The sequence below is a fragment of the Sceloporus occidentalis genome, unplaced genomic scaffold (assembly GCF_023333645.1).
Source record: "Sceloporus occidentalis isolate IW3139 unplaced genomic scaffold, rSceOcc1.0.p SCAF_2, whole genome shotgun sequence".
NCBI lineage: Eukaryota > Metazoa > Chordata > Lepidosauria > Squamata > Phrynosomatidae > Sceloporus > Sceloporus occidentalis.
In genome coordinates, this window is record NW_028316982.1 from 62,014,754 (window position 1) to 62,040,540 (window position 25,787).

At 44.0% G+C, this 25,787-nt stretch overlaps 2 protein-coding genes across 3 annotated transcripts; one reads left to right on the forward strand and one right to left on the reverse strand.

Annotated features, from left to right (window-relative positions):
* Positions 1 to 475: 475 nt before the first annotated feature.
* TWNK (twinkle mtDNA helicase) lies at positions 476 to 13,350 on the reverse strand. Of its 2 annotated transcripts, XM_089509738.1 has the most exons (6): positions 13,049 to 13,350; positions 11,269 to 12,945; positions 7,212 to 7,452; positions 5,998 to 6,105; positions 2,667 to 2,808; positions 476 to 2,381 (listed from the first exon to the last, which is right to left on the reverse strand). In XM_089509738.1, the coding sequence occupies exons 2-6, from the start codon at positions 12,461 to 12,463 to the stop codon at positions 2,061 to 2,063; spliced, it is 2,007 nt and encodes a 668-aa protein (XP_089365864.1). In that variant the 5' UTR covers positions 12,464 to 12,945; positions 13,049 to 13,350; the 3' UTR covers positions 476 to 2,060. The 2 variants fall into 2 exon arrangements, with proteins under 2 accessions (XP_089365864.1, XP_089365863.1); XM_089509737.1 differs by having other exon boundaries at positions 11,269 to 13,350.
* Positions 13,351 to 13,466: 116 nt separating this feature from the next.
* On the forward strand, positions 13,467 to 21,440 carry LOC149318453 (large ribosomal subunit protein mL43-like). Its single transcript, XM_089509739.1, has 3 exons — positions 13,467 to 13,935; positions 15,213 to 15,319; positions 20,774 to 21,440. The coding sequence occupies exons 1-3, from the start codon at positions 13,805 to 13,807 to the stop codon at positions 21,001 to 21,003; spliced, it is 468 nt and encodes a 155-aa protein (XP_089365865.1). The 5' UTR covers positions 13,467 to 13,804; the 3' UTR covers positions 21,004 to 21,440.
* Positions 21,441 to 25,787: the final 4,347 nt, after the last annotated feature.

Here is a 25,787-nt window from a genome sequence, read left to right on the forward strand (position 1 = left end):
AGATAAGGAAATAAGCAATTGATGGCAAGGATTTATTTATCAAATATCTAAAAATGTTACTCTAAAAAAGAGTAGAGATCCTCAAGATGCTCTTTTGTGTGTTTTTGGGAGGAAATAAGGAGACTTCCAATTTTAAAAGTCTCGGAAGGTTATGCAAGCAATGTTCCTAGACCTTTTTTTTACAGCGAGTGGTCGAATATCTATCAGTGATTGTTTAAATCCAGAAAATGTCAGGCTGTACACTTAGGTGATTTGTAGCACTTCTATTTTAATGTCTCAATGGTTGCAGACTCTGGTTTCCAAGATTTCCGAGCTCAAAGCAGTATGCCAAGGTTTGGCATTCTATGGAGGAACTGTGGGTAAATATGAAAGTCAGATGGCATGCCATCCTGTAAAACCTAGCATTTGAAAACGTGTGGAAAACAAAAGACAGGGTGACCTCTTGTGGACAATATGGAAATCATCAGACATGAAGTACAAATAATTTTTTAATAATTAAATAAATGACACAACATCCAACAAAATGTCAATTAAACCATAATTTCTAAATCTTGCATAGATTATTTCAAACACTGTTAAAATATGGAGGTTCTGCCTCTTGGGATGTGTATAAAGTAACACTGAATTACAGTCAATGTCAAATATCAGTTTAGATTTCTCCACAGAAGAGTCCCACAGATCATTAATGATGAAACTGCTGAAGGAATACACTTGATTCTCAAGTCAGTCCCTAGAGGTATATGCATTTCAGTAATTTCTGAAATCAGATTTCAAAAAGCAGCATTTCCTACAGTGGAACAATTTCCAAGAATCTATTTTTAATCTATTTTTTTCAGACACATGAGGACTGGAGATTTGGCTTAAATCTCCCACCAGTCCCATCAAGTATGGCAGATGGGATTGTGATAGTTGCAGTCCAAAACCTCTGGAAAGCCAGAAAAGTCTCCACTTGTACCCTAAACTGAAATATGCTGGATGCAGATTTTCTACAGTTGCAGTCCTTAAATTAAGAAAGGTACAGGGAACTGCAAGGATAAAAAATCAATTGAAATGTTTGAGAAAACCATTAATCATTTTGAGACTTTTTCAATGAAGCGAAACTACTTTTCTGAATGGGAACTTTACAAGAGCCACCTTTGAAACATATAATGTGGGATTTACTTCCTTCAAGCAGACTCACTATAATCCACACTGGGTTTAACGTTCTAACCCAGGGCTCAACATATACATATGAAAGAAATACTTTGCAGTCAGGGCATTTCAGCCTGAATGTCTTCAAGCTAATAATTTATTCTAACCCTGTAGTTCAGATCTCAGATACATTTGTCAATACCTGGCCTGACTCAATGGTTCCTTCACATCTAGGCTTTACTGATTCCTCTTGAGTGCAACCTACCATCCTGCCACTGAAAATCTGGATCAGAAAGGAAAACAAAACTTTTCTCACAATGTTAAAGTTTTAACCAATGGTCTTGCAATACAGCTGTTATCAGAGCTTAAGCATTACATTTTTAAACTGAACTCCTAGAATCCATGGCTGTCTGATTAAAGTATGGTGTAAAAGTGTCCAGCTGGCATCTATAATCTCAGGCTAGCAATATAAAACCTTACAGATTTGCAGCAAATCTTTATTTTGTTCAGATATTAATGCAGGAGTCATATAAACAACATTCCAACAGTGATGTTCATTTTTTGCTGTATTGCCAGTTGCTTGCAGTAACTGAATATTAACTGGAGGTGTCCAGAGGCCAGGCTGAAGGCATAAATTCTGCCTTATGGTGGATATACATGTTTGTCCACTCGTCTCCTCTTGGATGGAAATGGGAAGAAATCCCCATTTCCTCTCCAGATTATTACTTGATAGTAGAGGGTATTACAAATCCTGCTACTGTCCATGTATCACTTCAAAATTTCTCACACTTCATTCCAACAGTGAATAGCTAAAAATAAGCAGAAACAACCCAACCATTGATCTAATCCAATTACTTCTTTCATAATCAGGCGAGGGAGCAGTGATTTTGCTGGCTTCCAATTCTTTTGAAATCATGTTCTATTTCTCCTCATGATTTGACAGGTTCATCAGGGGAGGTCCCTGGGGTTGTGATGCTGGGTAGCTGAGACCGTTGCTTCTTTGAAGGCCCGTTAGCCCCTGCAGGAGCTTTCTTAAGTGGCACACCATTGTCATCCTTCACCTTCTTCAACTTGGCTGCTTTGCCTTTGATGGGAGTGGAGAAAGTGAGGGAGACTTTGCTGAACTCCAAGGGGAAAATTCCCACATCACCATCAAAACGATTCTTGGAGATCTGTAGATAGCGCTTGCCTGGGCCCGTAACCAACTTCCTGTCCTGCAGGATCAGCACATTATCTGCCTCTTGGCTGGCCTGTAGAAGAGACATAAGAAGATTCCTTTGTCTAGAGCAAGGGACAGTCGTTTTGTAGCCACCCATTTCCTTGTAAACCTTTATCACCAAGTACTGTGGAACCTCGCCTTACGTGGGGGATCCATTCCAGGCCTCCCCATGTGAGGTGGATTCCATCTATGCTTGAGCCCCATTATAGTGAATGGGGCTCGTAAACGTGGAGGCGTGGTGCGCGCGGTGGTCGTGCACACCATTGAAAGTATTGCAGTGCGGCTTCCGCATATGGAGCGAGCACACTGTAGTCACCTTTGCAGACCCAAATATTGAGGCTGTCTGTAGTTCTCTTTCTTCATCTTCTTTCCTGGGGTGAATGACCAGAGTTACATGGCAACTGTTGTCCGTGGCAAACTTTCGGAAGGCACCCACAATGTAGTCCTGTGCAGCAAGCCTGAAATAACAGTATGGAATAAAGACACCTTGCTGTTAAAGCTCATGGAAAATGTGCATTAGAAGGCAAGCAACTTGGCATAAACACCTAGCTGAAGAAAGTACGTTTTTGGGATTGGATGTTTTCCACCAACTGGAAAACAGGAATATAGCTCCAAATCAAGGGAAGTAATTTGTTGTTTTTGTTGTTAACTGTCCTTGAGTCAATCTCGACCCATGGTGACCCTGTGTATGAGACATCTCCAAGACTCCTGTCTTCCACTGCTCTGCTTAGTTCCTGCAACTCATACCTATGACTTCTCTAACAGAGTCCATCCATCTAGCATGCGGCCTTCCTCTTTTACTACTTCTCTCCACCTTTCCTAGCATTATTGTTTTTTCCAGTGAGTCATGCCTTGTCATGATGTGTCTGAAGTACGACAGCCCCAAGTTTTATCATTATGGCTTCTAGGGAAATCTCTGGCTTGATCTGCTCTAGGACCCATTTGTTTCTCTTTTTGGCTGTCTATGGGATCTTCAGCGCTCTTCTCCAGCACCGCATCTCAAATGATTTTATTTTCTTCCTATCATGTTTCCTAATTGTTCAGCTCTCACTTCCATACATGGTAACAGGTAATGCAATGACTTGTATGATTCTAACTTCACATTTTAGGATCTATTCTATTCTACGTGTCCAGGTCTTGGCACCACAATTCAGGAATACTGACAAGTGAAACAGGTCCAGAGGAGAGTGACCAAGACAGTGAAATGTCTGGAAACAATACCCTATGAGGAATAATTTGGGGAGCTATATATGTTTAGCTTGGAGAAGACTGAGAGGTGACAGGACAACCATCTTTAAATATCTGAAGGGCAGAAGATGGGGCAAGCTTTTTTTCCACAGCTTTAGAGACTAAACCATGAATTCAAATTGCAAGAAAAAAAGGTTCTATGTACACATTAGGAAGACTGTAATGATAGAAAGAGCATGTTTGACAACGGAAACACTCTACCAGAGGATGGTGGAATCCCCTTAATTGGAGTTTGTAGAGGTTGGATGGCCATGCCTCAGGAGTGCCTTAGTTATATATTCCTGCATGGCAGGGAGTTGATTAGATTATTCTTGTGGCCCCTGCTAACTCTATGATTCTGTGGAAGGGGGTTCAAAGGAGAATTGTGAAACTAACCATGAATCAAACAGCAAGGTACACATAACTGATTTCATCACTGCAGATATTCATATTTAATTTGTGGTAGCTAGCATTATTTAAGCCCAGTGAAGGCACAACGCTGGCAAATTGACTGCCTAACCATGATTAGCTAACTAGATGGGTTAAGGGAATGCACGTGCCCCTCTTGTCATTAAATATTCCTATTTTAATTTCAGCTAAACATTGTAAAAAAATATTGTATGTTTATGGATTTGTCAGGAAATGAAACCATTTGGGTTAGCCATAGAACAAACCATTAAGGAGTTTTATCTCCTAGAATATAACGCTAAACAGGAGAAGACTGAAAATTACATGAGGATGATACCATAAAACATGACTTAGAACAATAATCCATAAACTTTCAGCTGACACATTTCAAAATGGATAGTCTAAAATCAACTCAAAGATAAATATACAAGTTTAGAAGCTATTTGTAAGATTCTGAAAGGCCATCTCAGGATAAGGTACAAGAATAAGTTCTAGAGTCATTGTAAAATACAACCGGAGCAGACTGGCAAAAAAAGCTGGCTTCTCAGCAGTTTGGAAACGCTGGCTTCCCAGTCGTTTACACAACGGAAGTTTTTTGGCACTCTGGCGGCATGGAGTTTAGACACCACACACTGCAGGAGTGCCAAAAAGCCATGGCATAAAGGGATCCTTTTTCTGGTGCAAAAAAGAGCAGTATTTTGGCGCTTCTTTTTGTGCCAGAGAAACAACAGGTCAGGGCTGCAGCATGTGGTTGCTGTGGACCCGATCCAGTGATCAAAGGGACGATGTCAAGCCGCCCCTTTAGGGCTCTCTGTTTTGGCCCATACTTTCTGATTTACATGTGTCTTCCACAACCTGGTCCCCATTCTAAAATATTTTTAGTTGTTGTTGTGTGTCTTCAAGTAGACTCTGACTTATGGAAACCCTATCATGGCTTTTCTTGGCAGGATTTATTCAGAGGGGGTTTGTCATTGCCTTCCTCTCAGGCTGAGTCAGTGGGACTTGCCAAGATCATCCAGTGGGTTTCCATGGCTCAGCCCTAGTCTCCCAGAGCCCTAGTTCAACACTCAAACCACTATACCATGTTGGCTCTAAGACATACAGAGAAGGAAAGGAATGTGATAAAGTGATAGGAAAGTGAAAAAAGGAATTCTCTGAAGATCCCAGCCACAGATGCTGGCAAAATGTCAGGAATAAACTCTTCTAGAACATGGCCACATAGCCTGAAAAACCCACAAAAAACTAAGAAAAAAAGGAATGTTAGAATTATTATTCTGTAGTGATGGGTTTATACAGGGATATATTTAACACTGAATTTGCTACTAATATTAAAAAAGATTTGAAACCAGCTTAGAATTAAGTTAAAGAACCTAGCTAGTCAAAGAAATTTTAACCATGTTTAAGATATGAATTTGACATCTAGAAGAGAGGGTTGGGGAGGAAGTATGCAGTCCTAGAGCCTGTTCTCCAACTGTACAGTGGACTCTTGGTATTTGCTGGGGTTTGATTCCAGGGACACCAAAATCTGTCGATACTCAGTTCCCATTATATACAATGACATAGTAAGATGGTGTTCTTTATATAAAATGGCAAAATCAAGCTTTTCTTTTTGAAATGTATATATATTTTAAAATATCTTCAAACAATGGATGTTTGAATCCATGGATAAAAAAAATCTGTGAATATGGATAACAATGATTAACCAATTGAGAGCATTATGTCTATCTTTGTTTTAAGAAAACTGATTAGGTTTGGGCTGTTATATCTGAAACATGAACAACAGAAGTTATTTCAGGTCATTGTACCATAAAGCAAGTGACAGGCTAAACAAAAGAAATAGGAAGGACAGAAGCAGGAAGGGAAAGAATGGGACAGGGTGGGGGAATCCAATAAGGTTCTTCTGTTTCCACATTAATGGAATTAATTTCCACTTCCTTTGCAGTCTCCTTACATGATGATGGAATCTACCTAATGATTCTAAGCCAAAGGAAGTATGAAGCTGAAGGGTTTACCTGTCCACTGTGAGTTGCTCCTGGCCCATCATGAACTGAAGATTGTCAATAATAACATGACTGATATCATACATGTACACAGCATGCCTCATGGTATCAATTACTGCCCTGCATGGAACAAAAGTTAACAAAATCACATATATACATAAGCATACATTCCAACTAAGAACAGACAGAACTAAAGTTCAAACAAGAGGCCTTTGGTAGTTGTGCCTTAATAGAGCTTTCTGTAAAAATATCTGTAATCCCAAGGTCCTACAAATACTTCAGGACATATAGGTGTTCATTAAGTTAACAACTGAGGACAGTGGGTTAGAATCCCAAGACTGATGGAAGTGAGGCTAGGCAGTAAGAAACAAGAACCAGTTGTTGAAGTGCTCCCCACAAGACATTTACATATTATTCATATATTGTGATTCACTGTTCCACAATAGGTCTCATAGCAAGGAACTCACAATGCAATTCATAAGAACAAATATTTGGAAAACCATCTGTATCACCCTGTAATATTCCATTCACAATCTAGTTCAGGCTAAGGAATGTTGCTCAATTTTTGAAGCTGACAGAGACTAGAAATGACACCCAGCACATACAAGAATTGGCTTTTGGTTTTCTCATCATGTTCTCTTACTGCAAGTGGAGATGCAACAATAATCTGAAAAATTGGTAGACGCAGTGGAGAGGGCAAGTATCTGAAAGATTGCTTGGTTCCTATTTTAGTATTAGTGTTTATTTCAATTAAAAATTCCCTGTCCTAAGACACTTGTGCCTGTACATAAAAACATATTTTTATATTTTTTATATTAAGAGCCCTGATGGGGCAGTGGTTAACTGCCTGTACTGCAGCCACTCACTCACAAACCGCAAGGTTGCGAGTTCAGTATCAGCCAAGGGCTGAAGCTCGACTCAGGCTTGCATCCTTTAAGCAGCTAAAATGAGTACCCAGCTTGTTGGGGGGCAATTAATTTCCACATTGTAAACCGCTTAGGGAGTGCTTAAGTGCACTGATAAGAAGTATAGAAATGTACTTGCTATTGCTATATCTACTTGGAAGGAAGCCACATCAAGGCTTCCTTCCTGGTAAACAAGAATTGGATAAGAGCCATAATATCACAGTTAGTTAAAACACCCCTCCCTCCATGCCTATCATCTTATCACATCAACAATATTTAACATATCACACATAAAGGGAAAGCTACCACTTTAAATTTTACTTGATAGTCTGATGCCCATGGAAAGTCATGAAGTAGAGTGGAAGATCCTCAAATCTGTCTGCCCATTCATCAAATTTTTCCAGTTGTTCTTCCAGCCGCCCCATGGCAAACTGAGTAAGCATGATCTTGGCCAAGCGCACATTGTTGATCTCGAAACTACCCCACAAAGTGTTCACCCCTTGTGTGCAGAGGTCCAAGGCATATTCACTGATGAAGGTTGTCTTCCCACTGCCTGTTGGTCCTATTACATAAAAATAAAAACAGCAGTAGTAGAAGGGAGAGTTTTTCCAAGTCTTACGAAAACTGGTTTAACTTCTATCAGTTTCCACACAAGCCCTTCTTCTGGAAAGGGGCTTAACATCATTAATTGCATTCAGGCACATTAGACATCCTGCAAAGTAAGGAAATTTAGTACAATATTACTATATTTCCCCATATATTGGGAAACTCTGCTTACCCTTTGCTATTGCACATCCACACAGTTTGTCTTTCATCTTAATAATGTGATGGAAATCAGGCTTAATATGTATACTGTTAGTATAAAAGATGGAAACAAGACTCCAACAAAATTTTGTTGAAGATTAGATATCTACCAATAAAACTAAAATGATTATTCTTAACTAATTTTAATCCCCGAAAAGTTAATTAACTAGATCAAAAATGATAACAGAATATGGAAAATCTGGTGATGTGGTTGGGTGTTCACACATTAGGATCAAGGATGGAGAATTTCATGACTGCAAAGCTAAATCAGCTGCTTTCCATCTAGCACTTCCACTTTCAAACAACCCTTTTTAATTTGACCGTATGTGACTTTTCTTTTAAATTCAGCCCCATAGCAGCCAAAATTGACAACAACTTTTTATAATATAAAACGTTATATTCCACTTTTTGCCAAAACTGGGACACAAGGCAGCTTACAAATTATATATACGTAATATAAATAAAATCATACAACAAACTGAAATTAAAATAGAATCAAACAATTAATATTAAAACCATTTAAAACATGCAATTAAAAAGAAAAAGCGGTTAAAACATTAAAATTAAAGCAATACAGCTCCATCTTTAAAGCACTTTCTTTAAAAACCTTCAGTTTTAAAAGCCATTTGGAACAAAAAAATGCTTCTGTCAGAAAGACAGCAAGAAGAAGGCTATTCTGGCCTCCCTTAGAAAGAGGTTCCAGAACCTGGGGCAGCCACTAAGAAGATCCTATCTCGTGTCCCCAAGAGCCAGCATGGTGTGGTTTGAGCAATGGACTTTGACCCCTGGAGGCCAGGGTTCAATTCCTGCTTGGCCATGAAACACACTGGGTGACATGCTCTCAGCATCTCAAAAGGCAATGGCAAGCCTCCTCTGAACCAATTTTGCCTAGGAAACTGCATATTTTCACCTTAGAGTCACCAAGGCGGGATACAGACGGGCAGGGGAAGACGTCTTGGAGGTGTATTCTGCTGAATACGGAGCCTCCAGACCGCCCGCCCCAGGGGCGTGGCTCAGGTGATGGGGCTTCCACATGGGGGGTAGTGAAGACGCCTCACCTGGGGCCGTTTCTGACCTGCAGTTTCCATACCGCCGCCTCGGAGGACGCTGCAAAGAGAGAGGCAGCTTCTGCACGGGCGGCCAAAAACAGGGCTTTTTTTTTTTCTTTTGCCGGCTGGCGGATGCGCAGCTGCGGCGCTCAGCACCGGCGGCAGAAAGCCTATGTGCACATTTAAAGCACCCAGGCCCCTTTAAACTTTTTCCCTCGCCCTGCCCAAGAACAATGGTGGTCTCCTGCCAGCTGGTGATCAGCTGGTGTTGGCATCCTTGTCCGCTTGCACATTGGTAGTGTCACCAGCATCATGGATGCCTCCTCTCCTTTGGTCCCCACGCTCTTGCTGAATCTGCAATGCACAGCCACAGCTGTCGCCGCTGCCACCGCTGTCCCCCTGCCATCCCCCATCACCTCCCTTGTACATATGTAAATATTTAAAGTTTTAGGGGTTTTTTATTGTTAGGTGAAAATGGTGCAGGAATGTGTGTAGGGGTTCACTTTAAATTCCAAACTTTCCCCAATTCTAGCAGCGCATGCGTACATGTTGCTCTAGGGTTAGGGTTAGGGTTAGGGTTACGAGCATTAAAATAGAGTGCAGCTGTGCTGCAGCTTCCACATCTGCATGGCATCTGACGCTCTAATTAGAGCCTCGATGCAAACTGCGCATGTTCCAGGACCCCGACTCATTATGTGACGCAGCAGACACGGAGCTTTTAAATGGGCAACTTAAATTAGCAGCGTAACAATTCTGGCGTACCGGTGCAGCAGCTTACAGACAGAGCTGCGCAGCTGCGCATCATACAGAAAAGAAGCGGGGAAAAGCAGCACCTTTTTAATGCCGCTTCTTCCCGCTTGGGGCGTGCGGGCGGCGTGTTCATGGCGGCATTCAGGTAAGGGCCGTCTGAAGGCTCTACCTTCATGACGTCATGAACACACCCCTTTTTGCCCGTCTGTATCCCGCCCATATGTCAGAAATGACTTGAAGTCACACAATACACACACACAAACATCTTGTGTCCCCACCAGCTATGCCTGTGGCAGACAAAAAGGGTCTAACTCAAGAGGAAAGCAGTAGAGCAAATTACTGTATCTTAAGGAAGCAGCTGCTTCCTTAAAACTGCTGTGTCAGCAGCCAGTTGTGCATGGACTTCTGGAAGGAACCAGAGTGCATGCAAAAGTATGTATGTGTAGATGTGTAAGTGAAAAAAATACGATTCTGTGTGCATATTCGTGAAAAAGTATTTATACCCTCCCCACACATAACCGACCAAGGACAGAGAATACCTCCAATGCCAATTAATGGTTCAGGGAGGGCAAGGGGTGCCAAGGCAGCATCCATCTGTTGTTCTGCAGTCAGGAGAGGAGGTCATTGCCTCAGATCTTCAAAGAGTACACCAAAGTACACTGGAGATTTAAGTTGGTAACTTCTCCTAGCTGTGAAACGGTAGCAAGACACTTTTTCCACAGTTCCCCTGCCACAAATTAGCTGTGGACTCTGGTAGTGAATAGGTTGGTTGTAGTGGGGCAGAAGAGGAAAAAAAGGTGTAAGTACATTGGCCGAACATCACACTCTGCCAGCCTCATAAACAGTACACATCTCTATATGACAGGATGAACACTTATGTGTGTGAAAAGGTATACATATTCCTAGTTCATCCTGCTAGATAATTCAACATTGGTCAAGTAAACCCTAGATGTTAAAAGAGCCAAATGTAAGTAACAAAAGCAGCCATTATTTCAGAATAGAAAATGGCAGGGACAATTCACAGCATTCAGATGCTGAGATAAGAAAGTCAAGAGAGAATGAAAAAATGCCATTCATAGTGGTGGTCCCATGCTGGTAAATTAGCCATTAGGTGTCAATCCCTGACAAGTTTCCAGGGAAGAAAGAAGCATTTGTAGCCAATGGGCAACAATATGCTGCTGGTCCATAGCACACTAGAGAAGCACTGGGTTAGACCACACTTTAATGCAATATATTTCTATGTTCCTATGTTACGTTTTTGCAAACAAAAATCACCCTGTAGTAGTCCAACTGTGGTAGCCTTTGCTTAAAAATATGTACACTAATGTACTAGTGAAGGTACATGCAGTGCTTGAAAGCAATCTAGCATTTCCCAACTGATGCTTTAATAAAATGTTAGTGGTAAAAGCTCTGCAAGTAACAAGTCATTAGACTATTAGCAATAGCTTTTGGGGACAGCACATTGTAAAAGGTTATGCATGGTTCCAAACAGGATGGAACTGACAAGTGAGCAAGGACTATAAGTGAAAGAAAGGCCAAGAGTACTAGGGACAGACATCCAGTGATTGACTTCTCTCTCACACACACAGACACACACATACATACACAAAGAGTGGAGCAGAGTGTGGAATTAATGGCTCCTCTTGTGATGTTGGAGTGCAGCTCCCATCAGCCCAGCTAGGATGGAAGTGAAGATGAGAAACATAACCCAACATCTGAAAGACCAAAGTTTCCTAAACCCTGCAACAAAGGAACAGTGAAGGACATTTAGTCACCTGTGAAGACAGTGAGTTCTCCCTTCCGGTGGCCCTTGAGGAGCTTGTTTAGTTCTGGGAAACGACTCCATTTGACTCCTGCCACCTGCTCCACATTGGCTAGCTCCCCAAAGACCTCTTCTCGTAGCTGACGAAAAGAAATGATGGCCTTGTGGCCAGCTGGTAGGGCTGAACGCAGAATCTTGGTGAGGTTCAAGCCACGGGAGAATGCGTCTAAGGGCTGGAGTTGCTGGTCACTCGGCTGCACCAAAGAACAACGCTTAGGGCTCAATTTGCGAGCAAACAGCTTGGCAGCTTCCCAGGAGCGGAGATCCTCTCCTAGCCACAGTGTGATCCGCTTGAACTGTTCTAGGTAGGGGAGAAGGCCTGGAGGGAGGCATGAGATCCCACGGGGCAAAGCCAGAGTGGGTAGCCCAGTCGCTTGGTACAATGCCAGAGTATCTAGCTCCCGGCCAGTCAGTACCACTTCTGTATCCCGCCGGCTGATGAGTGGCAGCCCAAAGAGGTTGTGATAGGCACTTGGGCGAGGTAGGGTATTCTCCACATAGTGTACTGTCTCTCCTTGTCGCTCAACTCCCAGAAGTTTTAACCCCTTCAGGCTGGTACCACGAGGGCTGAACCACGGGAACACCAAGGTTTGAGCGGTCCGTAGATAACGCACACCAAAACGTTTCAGAGTAGCATTTGACACATTGGAAAGTCCAAACATAGTCTTAGCCACCTGGGTCTCCTGCTCATCAAGCAGTTCCCAGAGGGGCATGGATCGCTCCCAGATATGCCTGGCATCTTCCCCAGCATAGTCTCTTGGCTCATCTATATTTTCCAGCCCACCTGGGGCCACCCCTTTATGCCGCAACTCTACACTGGCCTGGAAGTCCTGCCAGTCCCCTTCAATCAGTGTGGCTGTGCAGACGAAGCGGCCTGTAGTCTTGTCAATAAAGAGCGTGTAGCTATGGCGAACCTGCTGCTGCTCCTCAACAAAAATACTGGGTACGTGAATACAGCTATAGCCATCATGAAAGGGGATCTCCTGCGCCCTGAGATACTGCCGGATCTCTGTAACCGAGGCAGGTGGGACTGGCCCCTCTGGTGAGGGGAGCGTCTCCTTCTTGTAGTGCCTGCAAGCATGGCTGCCTGCAAGGATCCACCGACCACGAAAGCACCAACGTCGCATGGAATATATCGGGAGCCACATTTTCCCCCTATATAAGTGGCAAAATAATGCCCAATATACCCATATGCCTGGTTGGCATACTAAATCCCTTCCCTTGCTCTGGAACCTCCATAATTTCCAAACTCCATGATCTGGGACCTTATTCCAATTTGCCAGACCTTCAGACCCCCAAATCTGTGACTTTATTCCAATTTACCAAACCCCCAAATCTAGGACCTTATTTCAATTTCCTGGACCTCCAAATATGGAATCTTATTCCAATTTTGCCAGAACCCCAAATTCAGGACCCCCAAAACCCCAAATCTGGGACTTTGTTCCAATTTGCCAGACACCCCTGCAAAAAAAATCTGGGGCCTTATTCCAATTTACTAGACCCCCAAATCTAGGCCCTTATTCCAATGTTTTCCTCCTTTGTAAAGCACTATGTAAAGCCTACGGCACTATATAAATAAATGCAATAATAATAATAATTTGCCAGACCCCCAAATCCCAAAATCTGGGGCCTCATTCCAATTTGCCATACTCCCAAATCTGAGACCTTGTCAGTTTCCCAAATCCTGGACCTTATTCCAACTAGTCAGAGCCCCAAATTCCCAAATCTGGGACCTCTTCCCAATTCACCAGACCCACCCAACCCCACAAAACTGGGGCCTCATTCCAACTTTCCAGAGCCCCAAGATCCTCCCAGCCTCCTTGCCAAGCTCTCCTCCCAAGTGAACCACCGCCTCTCAGAGCCAGGCCATCCCTGGGCTCCCTTCTCCAGGTCCCCACCCGGCAGCGCCTTAAGGCCGCCAGGGAGCCCTGCAAAGGACCAGCAGCTGGTGCTACGAAGACCAGCGGGTCCCAATGGCAAGCCTGCCCCTGCCCAGTTCAGAGCCCTCCCACGTGCAGCTGCAGGGAGCGCGCCATGATCCCGACCCCGGAACAACAACACCACGGCCGACGACGCGGGGAGCGACGTCACTTCCGGGGAGCGCCTAGCAGCAAGAGCCCTTCTAGCAATATTTAAAACCATAGAGTGGGGGCTGTTTAGTTTAGCGACCATAGAGATAGTAAAACCGTAGAGGTGATTCTTGTCACCATTTCTTGGGCCCCACAGCAAACTCCAACTCCCAGAATCCCTGAGCCTTGAGCCGGGGCAGTTAAAGCGGCGCCAAAGCGGGTTATTTCTCCAGTGTGGATGCAGCCTTAGATTTGTGTTTCAGTTCTAACCAGCTGCAGGTGGTGAGGCAAAATGGCGGCGGCCGTGGCCTCCCTCAGGCGCCGCCATCTTGTCTCCTCCCTGAGGAAGAGGAAGGGAGAAGGAGGAGGAGGAGGAGGCGGCCCTTCCTTCGCAGCGCGGCTTCGGGGGCTGCTTCTGCCATGACCGGTCGGGGCACGCCGAGCCGCTTCTTGGCCAGCGTCCTGAGGAACGGCGTGGGCCGCTACCTGGTCCAGCTCCAGCGCCTGACCCTGACCCTCAGCCGCGACGCCCAGAGCTCCAGGGGCGCCAGGTGGGTCCTTCCTTCCCTCGCTGGGGATTGAGGCTGCTCCCCTGGAGGCTTCCCCATTTGGAGCAAGACTCAAGGCGGTGCTATTCCTATTCTCCTCCGCTTCCTCCTTCCGCCCAGGAGGAGCCCCCAAGGCCCCTCTGCCCTCCGGCCAGGACCTCATCTCTCTAGAAGCGGCCCCTTTGCTTTCTGCTTGTGGCAGACGGTCATCGGGTCACCTGCCATGATGCTTCCTCTGAGATGGACTCCATAGTTTAGGTCTAGATCCCGGATGAGGAAAGCGTGGCCTGCAGCAGGCTGCATTTTGCAGTCATCCCCAAACGGTGCCCTTTAAGGGGTTTTGGACTTCAGCTCCCAGAATCCCAGGCTATTGGCCAACATGGCTGAGGCTTCTGGGGGAGGAGGCCCAAAATCACCTCTTAAAGGGCACGGTTTGGGGACCCCTGCCTTAGACCAAAGCCATGGCTTAAGACTTGGCTTTGGCGCAAGGGTGAAGCCTCACCCTGTCGACAGCGTCCCTCCCTTGTTGTTAACTGCCCTCCAGCCTTGCCTTGCCTTAGGTGAATTCTGTGCCTGATCTGTTAGCCTTTCTAATGCGCTGTACATCTTTATTCAGAACAGCATGTGAAGGAATTAATCTATTTGACATGCAGTTTGTTGAAAATGGCTGCCATTCAAAGGCCAGGCTTCCTTCTGGTGGTCAAGAACTTGGCATTTCCACAGCATTGGTACTTGGAACACTTTTGCCTTCTCAAGTGAAGATAGTGGCATTAATCCAATTGCTACAGCAGACCCATTAAGTTAACTGAGTTTATTCAAGTGTTGATGTAGCATCTGGCAGTTGATTCTGTTCGCAAACTCAAGCTGGGGCTGCATCTGCACTGCAGAAATAATGCAGTTTAAGGCCGCTTTAACTGCCCTGGTTTCATGCTATGGCATCCTAGGATTTGTAGTTTGTTATATATCTCACAAAACTACAAAGCCCAGAATTCCATAGCAGTGAGCCAGAACGGTTCAAGTGGTGTGGAATTACATTAATTCTGGGACCAGCAATTGTGTTTAGACCAGCATAACAGAAAAGCCTTATTCAGTGTGATAGTTTCACTATTTTGTAGATTATTAATATCTAGTAGGGCTCTTGGATTCTTAGGGTAAAACCATTAGAGCTCTCAAATAACAATTCCTTACTTATTTGATGACTTGACTGCCTGCTTCTTGAACTCTTAGGACTCTTTCCAGACTATTTTTAAATGACTCAATTGGACTTTGTTTTGTTCTAGAGAATACATTGAAGAAAAAGTGGTGGACTTTGCCAAGCAGAACCCTGGAATTGTGGTCTATGTGACTCCAAAGAAATGCCGGGTTCCCACAGTGGTTGCTGAATACTGTGAGTATAGCAAATGGTACCACTTAACAGAGGCAGATAGGGAGATGCTGCTTTTAGCCATTACTGGTAACACCTGAACCCAGTAGTTAACTGTATGTGCTTCCTATAAGCAGGTTGAACATCAATAGGTCTGGAGACACTGTGGATCTTCAAATATTGTTGGAGTTCCAGCTGTCATCATCTCCACCCTGCATATCCAGTGATCAGGGATGATGGGACCTGTATTTAGACTGCAGCATCCCTAGCCCCAAAGCCTTTATTTATGTTCTTAGTTATAACTGTAGACTCACACTGGATGGAATCCTACATATCATTTGCCTGAGCTGTTCTGTGTTTTTTTGCCCTAAAAGGCAGTTTCCAAGTGCTGGAGCATGCTGTCATGCCTGTTTACTATTTACTAGGGAGGATGGGAGGTACCCAGATCGAGGTTGCTTGTAGTTCTACAGCCAGGAAAAGAGATTTGACATCACTCTTCCAGATCTGGGTGCCTTTCACTAGTAAAATAGCAATATAGCAGTAGTAAGTACATTTCTTTACTGCTTATCACTCCCTAAGTAGTTTACAATGTGTAAGCCAATTTCCCTCAACAAGCTGTGGTAGCATGCTCCAGCACTAAGAAGCTGCGTTTTAGGGCAGAGGAATGTTGCTCAAGGGAGGTATTAAATACCTCTTTGTGCAGCATTCAAAACAATCTCACATGAATGCCTATTACACAGGATTGTGTCACCAACATAATTCTAGCCCTTATCTACTAGAAGAATCACAAATCAAGAGACTAATTAAAAAAAAAACAGAAGGAAGTGGCCTTGTGGTCAGTGAGTAAAAATAAAAATCATAGCAAACAAAAATAATAATTGGATAATGCTTTGGTTACAGTGCCTTACTATTTGGCATTGTTACCACTTGATGTACACAAAATACTCAACATTGTGAAGAAGCAAAATATTTTTATTGTGGCACAAAAGTTACTACTTTACCCCCCCCCCCCAAAAAAAAAAAAATCACTAGACACTTTGGTTGCAGAGGTATTTGACTCCTTGGCTGTGCCATGCTTAAATTAGCTCTAGTTCAACCCATTACTTCAAAAGTCATGTAAGTAGTTGAATGAATCCATCTATGTGCCATTCCAGAAGACCTGACAAGTACCTCTCAGGAAGATTCCAGATGGTGAGGCTGGGGGACAGTTACTCTCGTAAAAGAGAGCTGACATCTGGTGTCCCTCAGGGCGCCATTCTGTCCCCCATGCTGTTTAGCATTTACATGAAGCTGCTGGGAGAGATCATCCGGAACCATGGAGCACGGTGTTATCAGTACGCTGATGACACCCAGATCTACCTCTCCATGTCTCCGACTAATACAGTAACTAAGGATGGCTCCTCTCCTCTGGATGCCTGCCTGGGGTCAGTAATGGGCTGGATGAGGGAAAACAAACTCAAGCTGAATCCAGAGAAAACAGAGATACTCATGATAGGTACCCCAAGTCTGGGCAGGGAAATTTGCCGTCCAGTCCTGGACGGGGTCACACTTACCCTAAAGGACAAAGTTCACAGTTTGGTAGTACTCCTGGATTCATCTCTACAGTTATCATCTCAAGTGGATGCGATGGCCAGGAGTGCTTGGTACCAGCTTCGGCTGATACGCCAACTGCGTCCCTGTCTGGGCCAAAAGGGCCTAGAAACAGTAGTACATAATAATAATAATAATAATAATAATAATAATAATCTTTATTTCTACCCCGCCTTTCCACAATGTGATCAAGGCGGCTTACAGGTAAGAAGACAATAAAATACAAGTTAAAATATTACATATAAAAATTAAAACATCATCAGAGGAGTAGGGACGGGAAGCAAACAATCAAAATATCAGGGCAAAGATAAGACAACAACTTTAAGGTAGTTGGGGCAAAAGATAACAGGATTACTGAAGTGGGAATGCCAGCCGAAATAAGTGTGTTTTTAAATCTTTTTTAAAAGAAAGTAACGATGCAGAGGAACGAAGCTGTACAGGGAGCTTGTTCCACAAAGTGGGGGCAAAGATAGTAAAGGCCCTCTGTGAGGTCGTTACAAAACGAGACTTAGGGACCTCCAATAGGTTGGCCCCAGATGTTCTGAGTGTGCGAAGCGGACTATATGGGGAGAGGCGGTCCTCCAAGTACCCTGGACCCAAGCCATTTAGGGCTTTATAGGTCAACACCAACACCTTGTATTGGGCTCGGAAGCGAATAGGCAGCCAGTGAAGATCTTTTAAGATAGGTGTTATATGGTCTGCCCTGGATCTGCCAGCGACCAATCCGGCTGCCATGTTTTGAACCAATTGTAGCTTCCGAGTGTGGTACAAGGGTTGCCCCATGTAGAGCTCATTGCAGAAGTCCAATCGAGAGGTTACCAAAGCATGTACAACAGTTTCAAGGTCCCCCCGGCCCAGGTAGGGACGCAGCTGGCGTATCAGCCGAAGCTGATAACAAGCACTCCTGACCGTCGCATCCACCTGAGATGTTAGCTGGAGCGACGAATCAAGGAGCACTCCCAGACTGCGCACCGAGTCCTTCAGGGGAGCGTGACCCCATTCAGGACCGGATGACAAATCTCACCACCCGGAGCAGGGGAACCTATCACCAGTACCTCCGTTTTCCCTGGATTCACACTGAGTTTGTTTTCCCTCATCCAGCCCATTACCGACGCCAGACAGGCATCTAGAGGAGAGATACCAGCCTTAGTTACTGCATCAGTCGGAGACACAGAGAAGACTATTTGGGTGTCATCAGCGTACTGATAACACCGCGCCCCGTGTCTCCGGATGATCTCACCCAGCGGTTTCATGTAGATGTTAAATAGCACAGGAGACAAAATCGCTCCTTGAGGGACACCAGATGTAAGGGCCCTCTTATCGGAGCGACAGTCTCCCAGCTCCACCATCTGGAATCTACCCGAGAGGTAGGACCGGAACCACTGCAAAGCAGTGCCCCCGATACCCAACTCCCCCAGGCGTTCCAGAAGGATACCATGGTCAATGGTATCGAAAGCCACTGAGATGTCCAGGAGCACCAACAGGGACACGCTTCCCCCGTCCATGCTCAGACGGAGGTCATCAGCTAAGGCGACCATGGCAGTCTCAACTCCATAGCCCGCCCGGAAGCCGGTTTGAAATGGGTCTAGAAAATCGGTGTCATCCAGGATCGATTGAAGCTGGAAAGCGACTGCTCTCTCGATCACCTTCCCCAGAAAAGGTAGCAGCGACATGGGCCGATAGTTATTATGAATCAGGGGGTCTAGGGAGGGCTTTTTGAGCAGGGGTTTAACCACTGCTACTTTCAGTTTCGATGGAAACTGGCCCTCACCTAGAGATGTGTTAACAATGCGGTGTAACAAAGTAGACACCGCATTTCCCCCCTGGGCTGCCAACCATGAGGGGCAGGGATCAAGAGAGCATGTCGTCTTCTTAACGCTTTGAAGAATCCTGTCCACTTCATCAGTACTAACAGACTCAAAGTGATCCAGTACAACAGGGGCCACGGACGCTTCGGAGACCTCACCTACAGGATCTGCATGAATGCTGGCGTCGAGATCAGCCCTTATCCGAGAGATTTTATCCGCAAAGAAGTTGTTAAAATCGTCACAGCAGGCTTTGGATGGTACCAAAATAGGGCTCAGGGAGGGAGGGAGCTGAGTTAGCTCCCTCACAACCCTGAACAGCTCTGCTGGACGCGACTCTGCGGACGCAATACGTGCAGCATAGAACGAGTTCTTTGCTGCACTTATTGCCACTCCATAAGCTTTCAAATGAGAGCGAAGGAGTGTCCTGTCAGATAAGTGCTGATGTCTTCGCCATTTATGCTCTAGTCGTTGCGCAGCCCGCTTCCTTTCCCTGAGATCTTCCATATACCAGGGTTGTTTGTTGGAAGCAGGCCGGAAAGGACACTTGGGAGCGATACTGTGTATAGCCCTGGAGAGATTATTATCCCAGATGTTGGTCAGGGCATCAACAAAATGCACTGGTAACCACTTGCTTGGATTTCTGCAGTGCGCTCTACATGGGGCTACTATTGTACCAGGTTTGGAAGCTTCAATTAGTTCAAAACGCTGCAGCCAGATTGGTTGTGGGAACCTCAAGGTCGGACCATATAACACCCGTATTAAAATCTCTTCACTGGCTGCCAATTCGCTTCCAGGCCCAATACAAAGTGTTGGTTATTACCTATAAAGCCCTACATGGCTTGGGCCCGAGTTACTTGAGGGAGCACCTCTCCCTACATAATCCGCCCCACACTCTCAGAACAACGGGGAAATTCTTACTTGACACCCCAAGGTGAGACACTTAACGACTCACCAAAGAGCCTATACAGTGACTGCTCCAACTCACTGGAATGCACTCCCGGAGGAGATTCGACTTAGTTGCATATTGGAAGCCTTCAAAAAGGCCTTGAAAACCTATCTCTTAGCATATCCTCCCAATTATCTCTAGAGAAAGTATTCCCCAACTAGATTAAGACAACTACCCATAACTGATATCCCGACTATTTTTAACTGCAGTTTTAAAAATTGAATTGTTTATAACTGCTTTTAATCTGTTTTTAATATTGTATTTGACATGTGTCACAGAGTTTTATCGTATGTACACCACTTTGATCTGGAAGAAAAGCGGTATATAAATAAAAGCTTTATTTATTTATTTATTTTATTGATTCGGAAGGGTGAATGCTTATGTTGTCAACCATTGTTAGTTTGTTCACTAAATGTCTGTGCTAGTTTAATATTGTGGTACACTTTCACAGTGCTGAGTGTCTTGTGTACATCAAGTGGTAACAAAGCAAGTCAGATCCCTTTCAATTCCAAGTTGTAACATAGCAAAATGCGCAAAAGACAAAGGGGGAAATAGTTGAATACTTCTTGAAAGCCACCAAAATGTCCCTAAAACATGTGAGGTTTCTGAATCTCCAGAATTCTTCCATTAAGCTAGAATAATGATGGTCCTGGTCGTGTCTTCCAGCTTTATGGTTCTGTGACTCTTTGGGTGAAGAATGTTTAGGCGTGAAAGTATGGATTTAAACTTAGAATGGTTTGTGTAGTAAATGGATGCTTTCCTTCCAAAAAGCATGGCCAAAACACCAGCTTTCCCTTGCCTTGGTCAACGCAAACTATCTGTGGAATTGGCTTAGAGCAAAGACACAGTGCAACATGGCAACCTTTATACCAACAAAGATGGGGTTTAAATTTATTGGGTGCACTAGGTTAAAAAAAAGTTGACTGAAGCAAATTGGGAGCTGTACACTGGGTCTTTGTTCAGCAACAGAAAATCCTGACAAGTTGATTGATATATAAAGATGTAATAGTGAGGGATTCACAGAGGTTTATCAACTGAAAATGTTGAACAGCAGTGGGGTTCCATTGCCTAGGAATGTCTTTCTGGATAGAACAAAAATAAGTTCAGATTTCCTCTAATTTCTTCTCTTTCTAGTGAATGGAACTGTGAAGGAAGAGACTTTAACGAGCAAGACAGCAGATGAGATTGCACAGATCATCTACAAGCTGGCCAACCAGTCAGGCCTAGAAATCATCCGTATCCGAAAGCCCTTTCATACAGATAACCCCAGTATTCAAGGCCAATGGCACCCATTTACAAACAAGCCCAGTGTGCTCAGTGTTCAGAATGTTGGTCAGCGGTGTCTCCCTTCTGCAGAAAATTAAATCTACACTCACGCTTAGAGTCTATGCAGTTAGTGGTATGGAGAATTGGACTCAGGGTAAGATATTAGGTCTGCATTAAAATACCTGTTCCTCATCTGCAGGGATAACATCCCCTTTCCTAAGGATAGAACTATCTTGTGCTGTCTGCAAGCTAGTGTTTGATGCTGACGTGTGTGGTGTCAGCTGTGTCTTGCTGACTGATTATTATACTGAACCAGTATAATATATACAGTATAGTGCAGACTAGTCTAGCCTTGAGCAAGGCCTTAAATGGGATGGGGCTGGTTCCTCCTCCAAAAGTGAGTAGATACACATTAATTAGAACTAGAGAGGCTGTGATCCTCTATGCTGGTAGTTTTTCTCAATTATATATTGTGAATTATCATTAATGTTAACCTTACTAGATTTGGAAATAAAGGAAGTACAACCACCACTAAGATCTGAGGGCTTTTTGATACATATGGATGTATTTGTGTTTACTGGAAGGAGTAAAAACAGTGATGAGCTTTGCTGCGTTCCTTAGGGGGGCTGGGAGAAAGTACGCCACTGGCTATTCTCCAGAACATACAGAAAAAATCCACAGTGCAATACACCAGGGTTCTCCTTCCATGCTATATAGGTCCACATGCACATATACACACATCCGTAAAGCATATATACCTGCTGGCCCCAAAAGGGAGTTTAAAAAGCAAAATTGCTGGGCAGGGAGATTTTGAGGAGCTTGCTGTTAGGGAGGGAAGACCAAAGCCTAACCCCTCTTATTGGCTGCAAACCCAGTTGCCATATTGAAATCATTATGTTTGTAAAAGTATTGCCAGGTACTAGTGCAGAATTTTAAAAAGCCTAATTGCTGCTGGAAAGAGGAAGATTTGGAAGATCATTACCAGAAAGGCTAACCTTTTCTTTCTCCCACATCTCTTCCAAAAATCATTTTATGCTTAAACCACTCATAAACCCAAGTCTTTTCTAAGGAGGTAACTGAGAGAGAAGCATTTAGGGTGGAGGAGAAAGCAGAAATGAGAATGAGAGAACTGAAAAGAGGATTTAATGGGAGTGTCTGCAGGACCTGGGGTGAGGGTGATGTCTTTGGGCCTGCCCACTTGTGGTATAGTCTGCTGAAAATTTCCCATGACAGTGTGTGATCCCGAGTCCAAAAAATATTTCCTGCTCCCTTGTTAATTAACAACTATTAAACCTTAAAAACAACAACACAGCAGTATAAAATGGCAGCATGCAGCAGGGGCAGGTAATTTTCATCAATAACTGGAAACAAAATCCCATTAGGATTCATCTGCTGGTGACATAATGCTCTCTCACATCTAGAATTGAGATCCTGCATTGGGATAGTATGAAGTTCCATCCTGTTGGAGTTGTAATACTATTGCCATCTTGCGGACTCTCCTCCTGTGCCTCTCCTTTCATCATTTAGTGGCCAGTGGGGGGGGAGGGGGTGTCAGAGAAGCATCTGGTTATGTCCTCATGATCAGTTGACCTGTTGGTCATGTAAGGTGACTGCAGAAGGAAGGTGAGTCCTATGAGGGGTTTGGTCATTGTGGGAGGGAGATAGTGAATCCCACCCTCTGCAAGAACCAAAAAAGTTCATTATGCAGGTGTCACTGATAGGATGCCAGTCTGAGAAGTCTTTTTCCATGTCCCTTTGCTTAGCTTCTCAAAATTGAAAAGGTAAAAAACACCAAGATATTTTCAGTCTAGACAGCATGCACTTGCATTTAAAGCCTCTGAATAGTTCAATATCTTCGGCATTTGGCTGTGCCCTTTCTACAGCGTCTGCATGCATCTTTCCCCTGTCTTCAATCAAATACATACTAAAGATAATTCCCCCCCTGTGGAGCCCCTGCTATCTCTTAATAGGAAACACTGGGCAATCTAAATCAATTAGTTAGCAATGCTGGCAGCAACGAAAAAGCTACATCCAGCAGCTTGGCGTAAGCAAGTTATCTGGCTCCTAGGAGCAAAGTTGTTTCATACTTTATTTACCAGATGCTTCACAGAAATAAGCATGAGGTAAGATTTCACTTGATAAGAGGCTGAGAATATGGACTGGTCCTTGGTCACATCAACTCATTATGATGTGCCCTAACTGACAGGATCCTTTCCAAGCCTCAAATGGAAGTCTCAGCCTTGCTGCTTGAGCCTGAGATCTTTCTTACTGTAGATGCCAAGAACTGAATCCTTAAGTCCCTGAATATGAGCTTTGGTAGATATTAATCTATTCCTTCAGCTATAAGTGAACAACAAAAAGTCATGCTGAAATGAATCAGTCTTGAAGCTGCTACTAAATTCCTTCTTGCACTTTGACTTGGGGAAATGGGAGGGGGCTAGAAGTAAATAGTGCCCCAATTATAGGTTTTTTTGTGGGGTTTTCGGGCTATGTGGCCATGTTCTAGAACAGTTTTTTCCTGACATTTCGCAAGCATCTGTGGCTGACATCTTCTAAGATGCCAGCCACAGATGCTGGTGAAACATCAGGAATAAACTCTTATAGAACATGGCCACATAGCCCGAAAAACCCACAAAAAACTATGGATGCAGGCCATGAAAGCCTTTGACTTCACAGTGCCAAAATTGTGAATACACAGTATATCTGAATATGGATGACTTAGATCCATAACTCTAGGTTTTGAATCTTTAACTGCAATGCAGGATGCCAGCCATAATTCCTGAAAGAGCCATGTGATTTTAAAACCTAGGTGAACAATCACAAAGGCTAGTGGCTTGCTTTTATAAAAAAGAAAGCATTTTTCCAGGGTGCTAACACTTTCATCCAAGTTTCTATTTCTGAACTTTTACAATATGATTACAGAATAACTAAATGTGAAGATCTGAATATGAATCTTATTTCATATTCCCAAATATCTTCTTTAGGTTTCCAAAAGGGCAAGTGGAGGAGGGGGGATTGCAAATAGATTATTTAGAATGGTTAGAACTAACTGGATTATAGAGCCATAGAATCATAGAGTTGGAAGAGACCACAAGGGCCATCCAGTCCAACCCCCTGCGATGCAGGGACTCACAATCAAAACATCCCCAACAGATGGCCATCCAGCTTCTGTTTAAAGACTTCCAAGGAGGGAGATTCCACCACTCTCCGAGGAAAGAGTGTATTTCACTGTCGAACAGCCCTTACTGTCAAGAAGTTCCTCCTAACATTGAGGTGGAATCTCTTTTCCTGCAGCTTGCATACATTGTTCCGGATCCTGTTCTCTGGAGCAGCAGAAAACAAGCTTGCTTCCTCCTCAATATGACATCCCTTCAAGTATTTAAACAGGGCTATCACATCACCTTTTAACCTTCTCTTCTCCAGACTAAACATCCCCGGCTCCCTAAGTCATCCCTCCTTTGGACATGCTCTAGTTTCTCAATGTCCTTTTTGAATTGTGCCCAGAACTGGACACAGTATTTCCGGGTGGGGCCTGACCAAAGCAGAATACAGTGGCAGTATTACTTCCCTTGATCTAGACACTATACTTCTATTGATGCAGCCTAAAATTGCATTGGCCTTTCTAGCTGCCTCATCACACTGCCACTTGTGGTCTACTTGGACTCCTAGATCCCTTTCACACATAGTTTCGTTCAACCAGGTGTCCCCCATCCTATATCTGTGCATTTCATTTTTCTGCCCTAGGTGCAGTACCTTAAAACTTCCTCTTTTCCAAGCAAGCAGCCTTTTTTCTACAGAAGCTGCAGTGGGACTGAACTTGCAACCCAGGCTCCAGCCCTCTGGCCACTAAGCCCTCTGTGCCACCACCGGACCTCCAGTTCATCTGGTGCCATCTGGCCATGGATGGAGAGATGCAGGCCCAGCTCCATCAGGCTTGGCCTGAGCTAAGAAGCAGAGCCCTCCCTCCAATCCATCTGCCTTGGTCCAGGCCTCAGAGGGAGAGAAGAACTGCTAGACCTGATCCCCTTCCCCACCACCATTCCTTCTCCTTTTGTGTCATGTCTTTTTAGATTGTAAGCCTGAGGGCAGAGAACTGCCTAATTAAAAATAATAATTGTAAGCCAGAGCCTTTAGGGCTGAAAGGTGGGGTATAAATACCGTAAATTAAATAAATAAACTCCAGAAAAATCCTTTAAAGATGACCAAACTGGCAATAAAATGGCTGTGATAGTTGAATAATCTAATAACTATAGGTGTATACAAGGATCTGGACCGGTGATGACCATAAAATAATAATCTTGGAGTTGTGATGGCTTTCATGAAAAGTCAAATTCACTCACACTTGGATTATTGGTTTGCTCATCTCAAGATATTGTAGATCTGGAAAAGCTCAACAAAAATTATATAGGCTGGAGAATTGTCCATACCAGAAAATGTTAGGGAGTGGGTTAGTTGTGCCGAGGAGGGGGATGATAATGCATGGTATTATGTAGGACTAGGTTATACTAGGTATACCATTATACTAGGACTCAGAACAATCCAATTTAACTGGCAACAGATTCTGGACAGTCAAGATACAGTACTTCACACAACACACAATTAGTACAGAAATTGGTGCCTTTATATACGAGGACCAATACATCTTCAAATAGGGATTAGATGTGGCTGGAGGGAACTATATCAATAGCTTTAGTCATATAAAACCTCCATGCTCTGAAGCAATGTATCACTGAATATCAGCTGTTTGCAAGCAAAACAGGACTGTTGTCTTTTTGCCCTGCTTATGGGCTTCCCACTTTGTGGAAAGTAGGAGGATGCTGCATAAAATGGACCTTGTGTCTGCTCCAGTACGGCTCTTGAGTATGCTCAGTTTCTGGCTAGC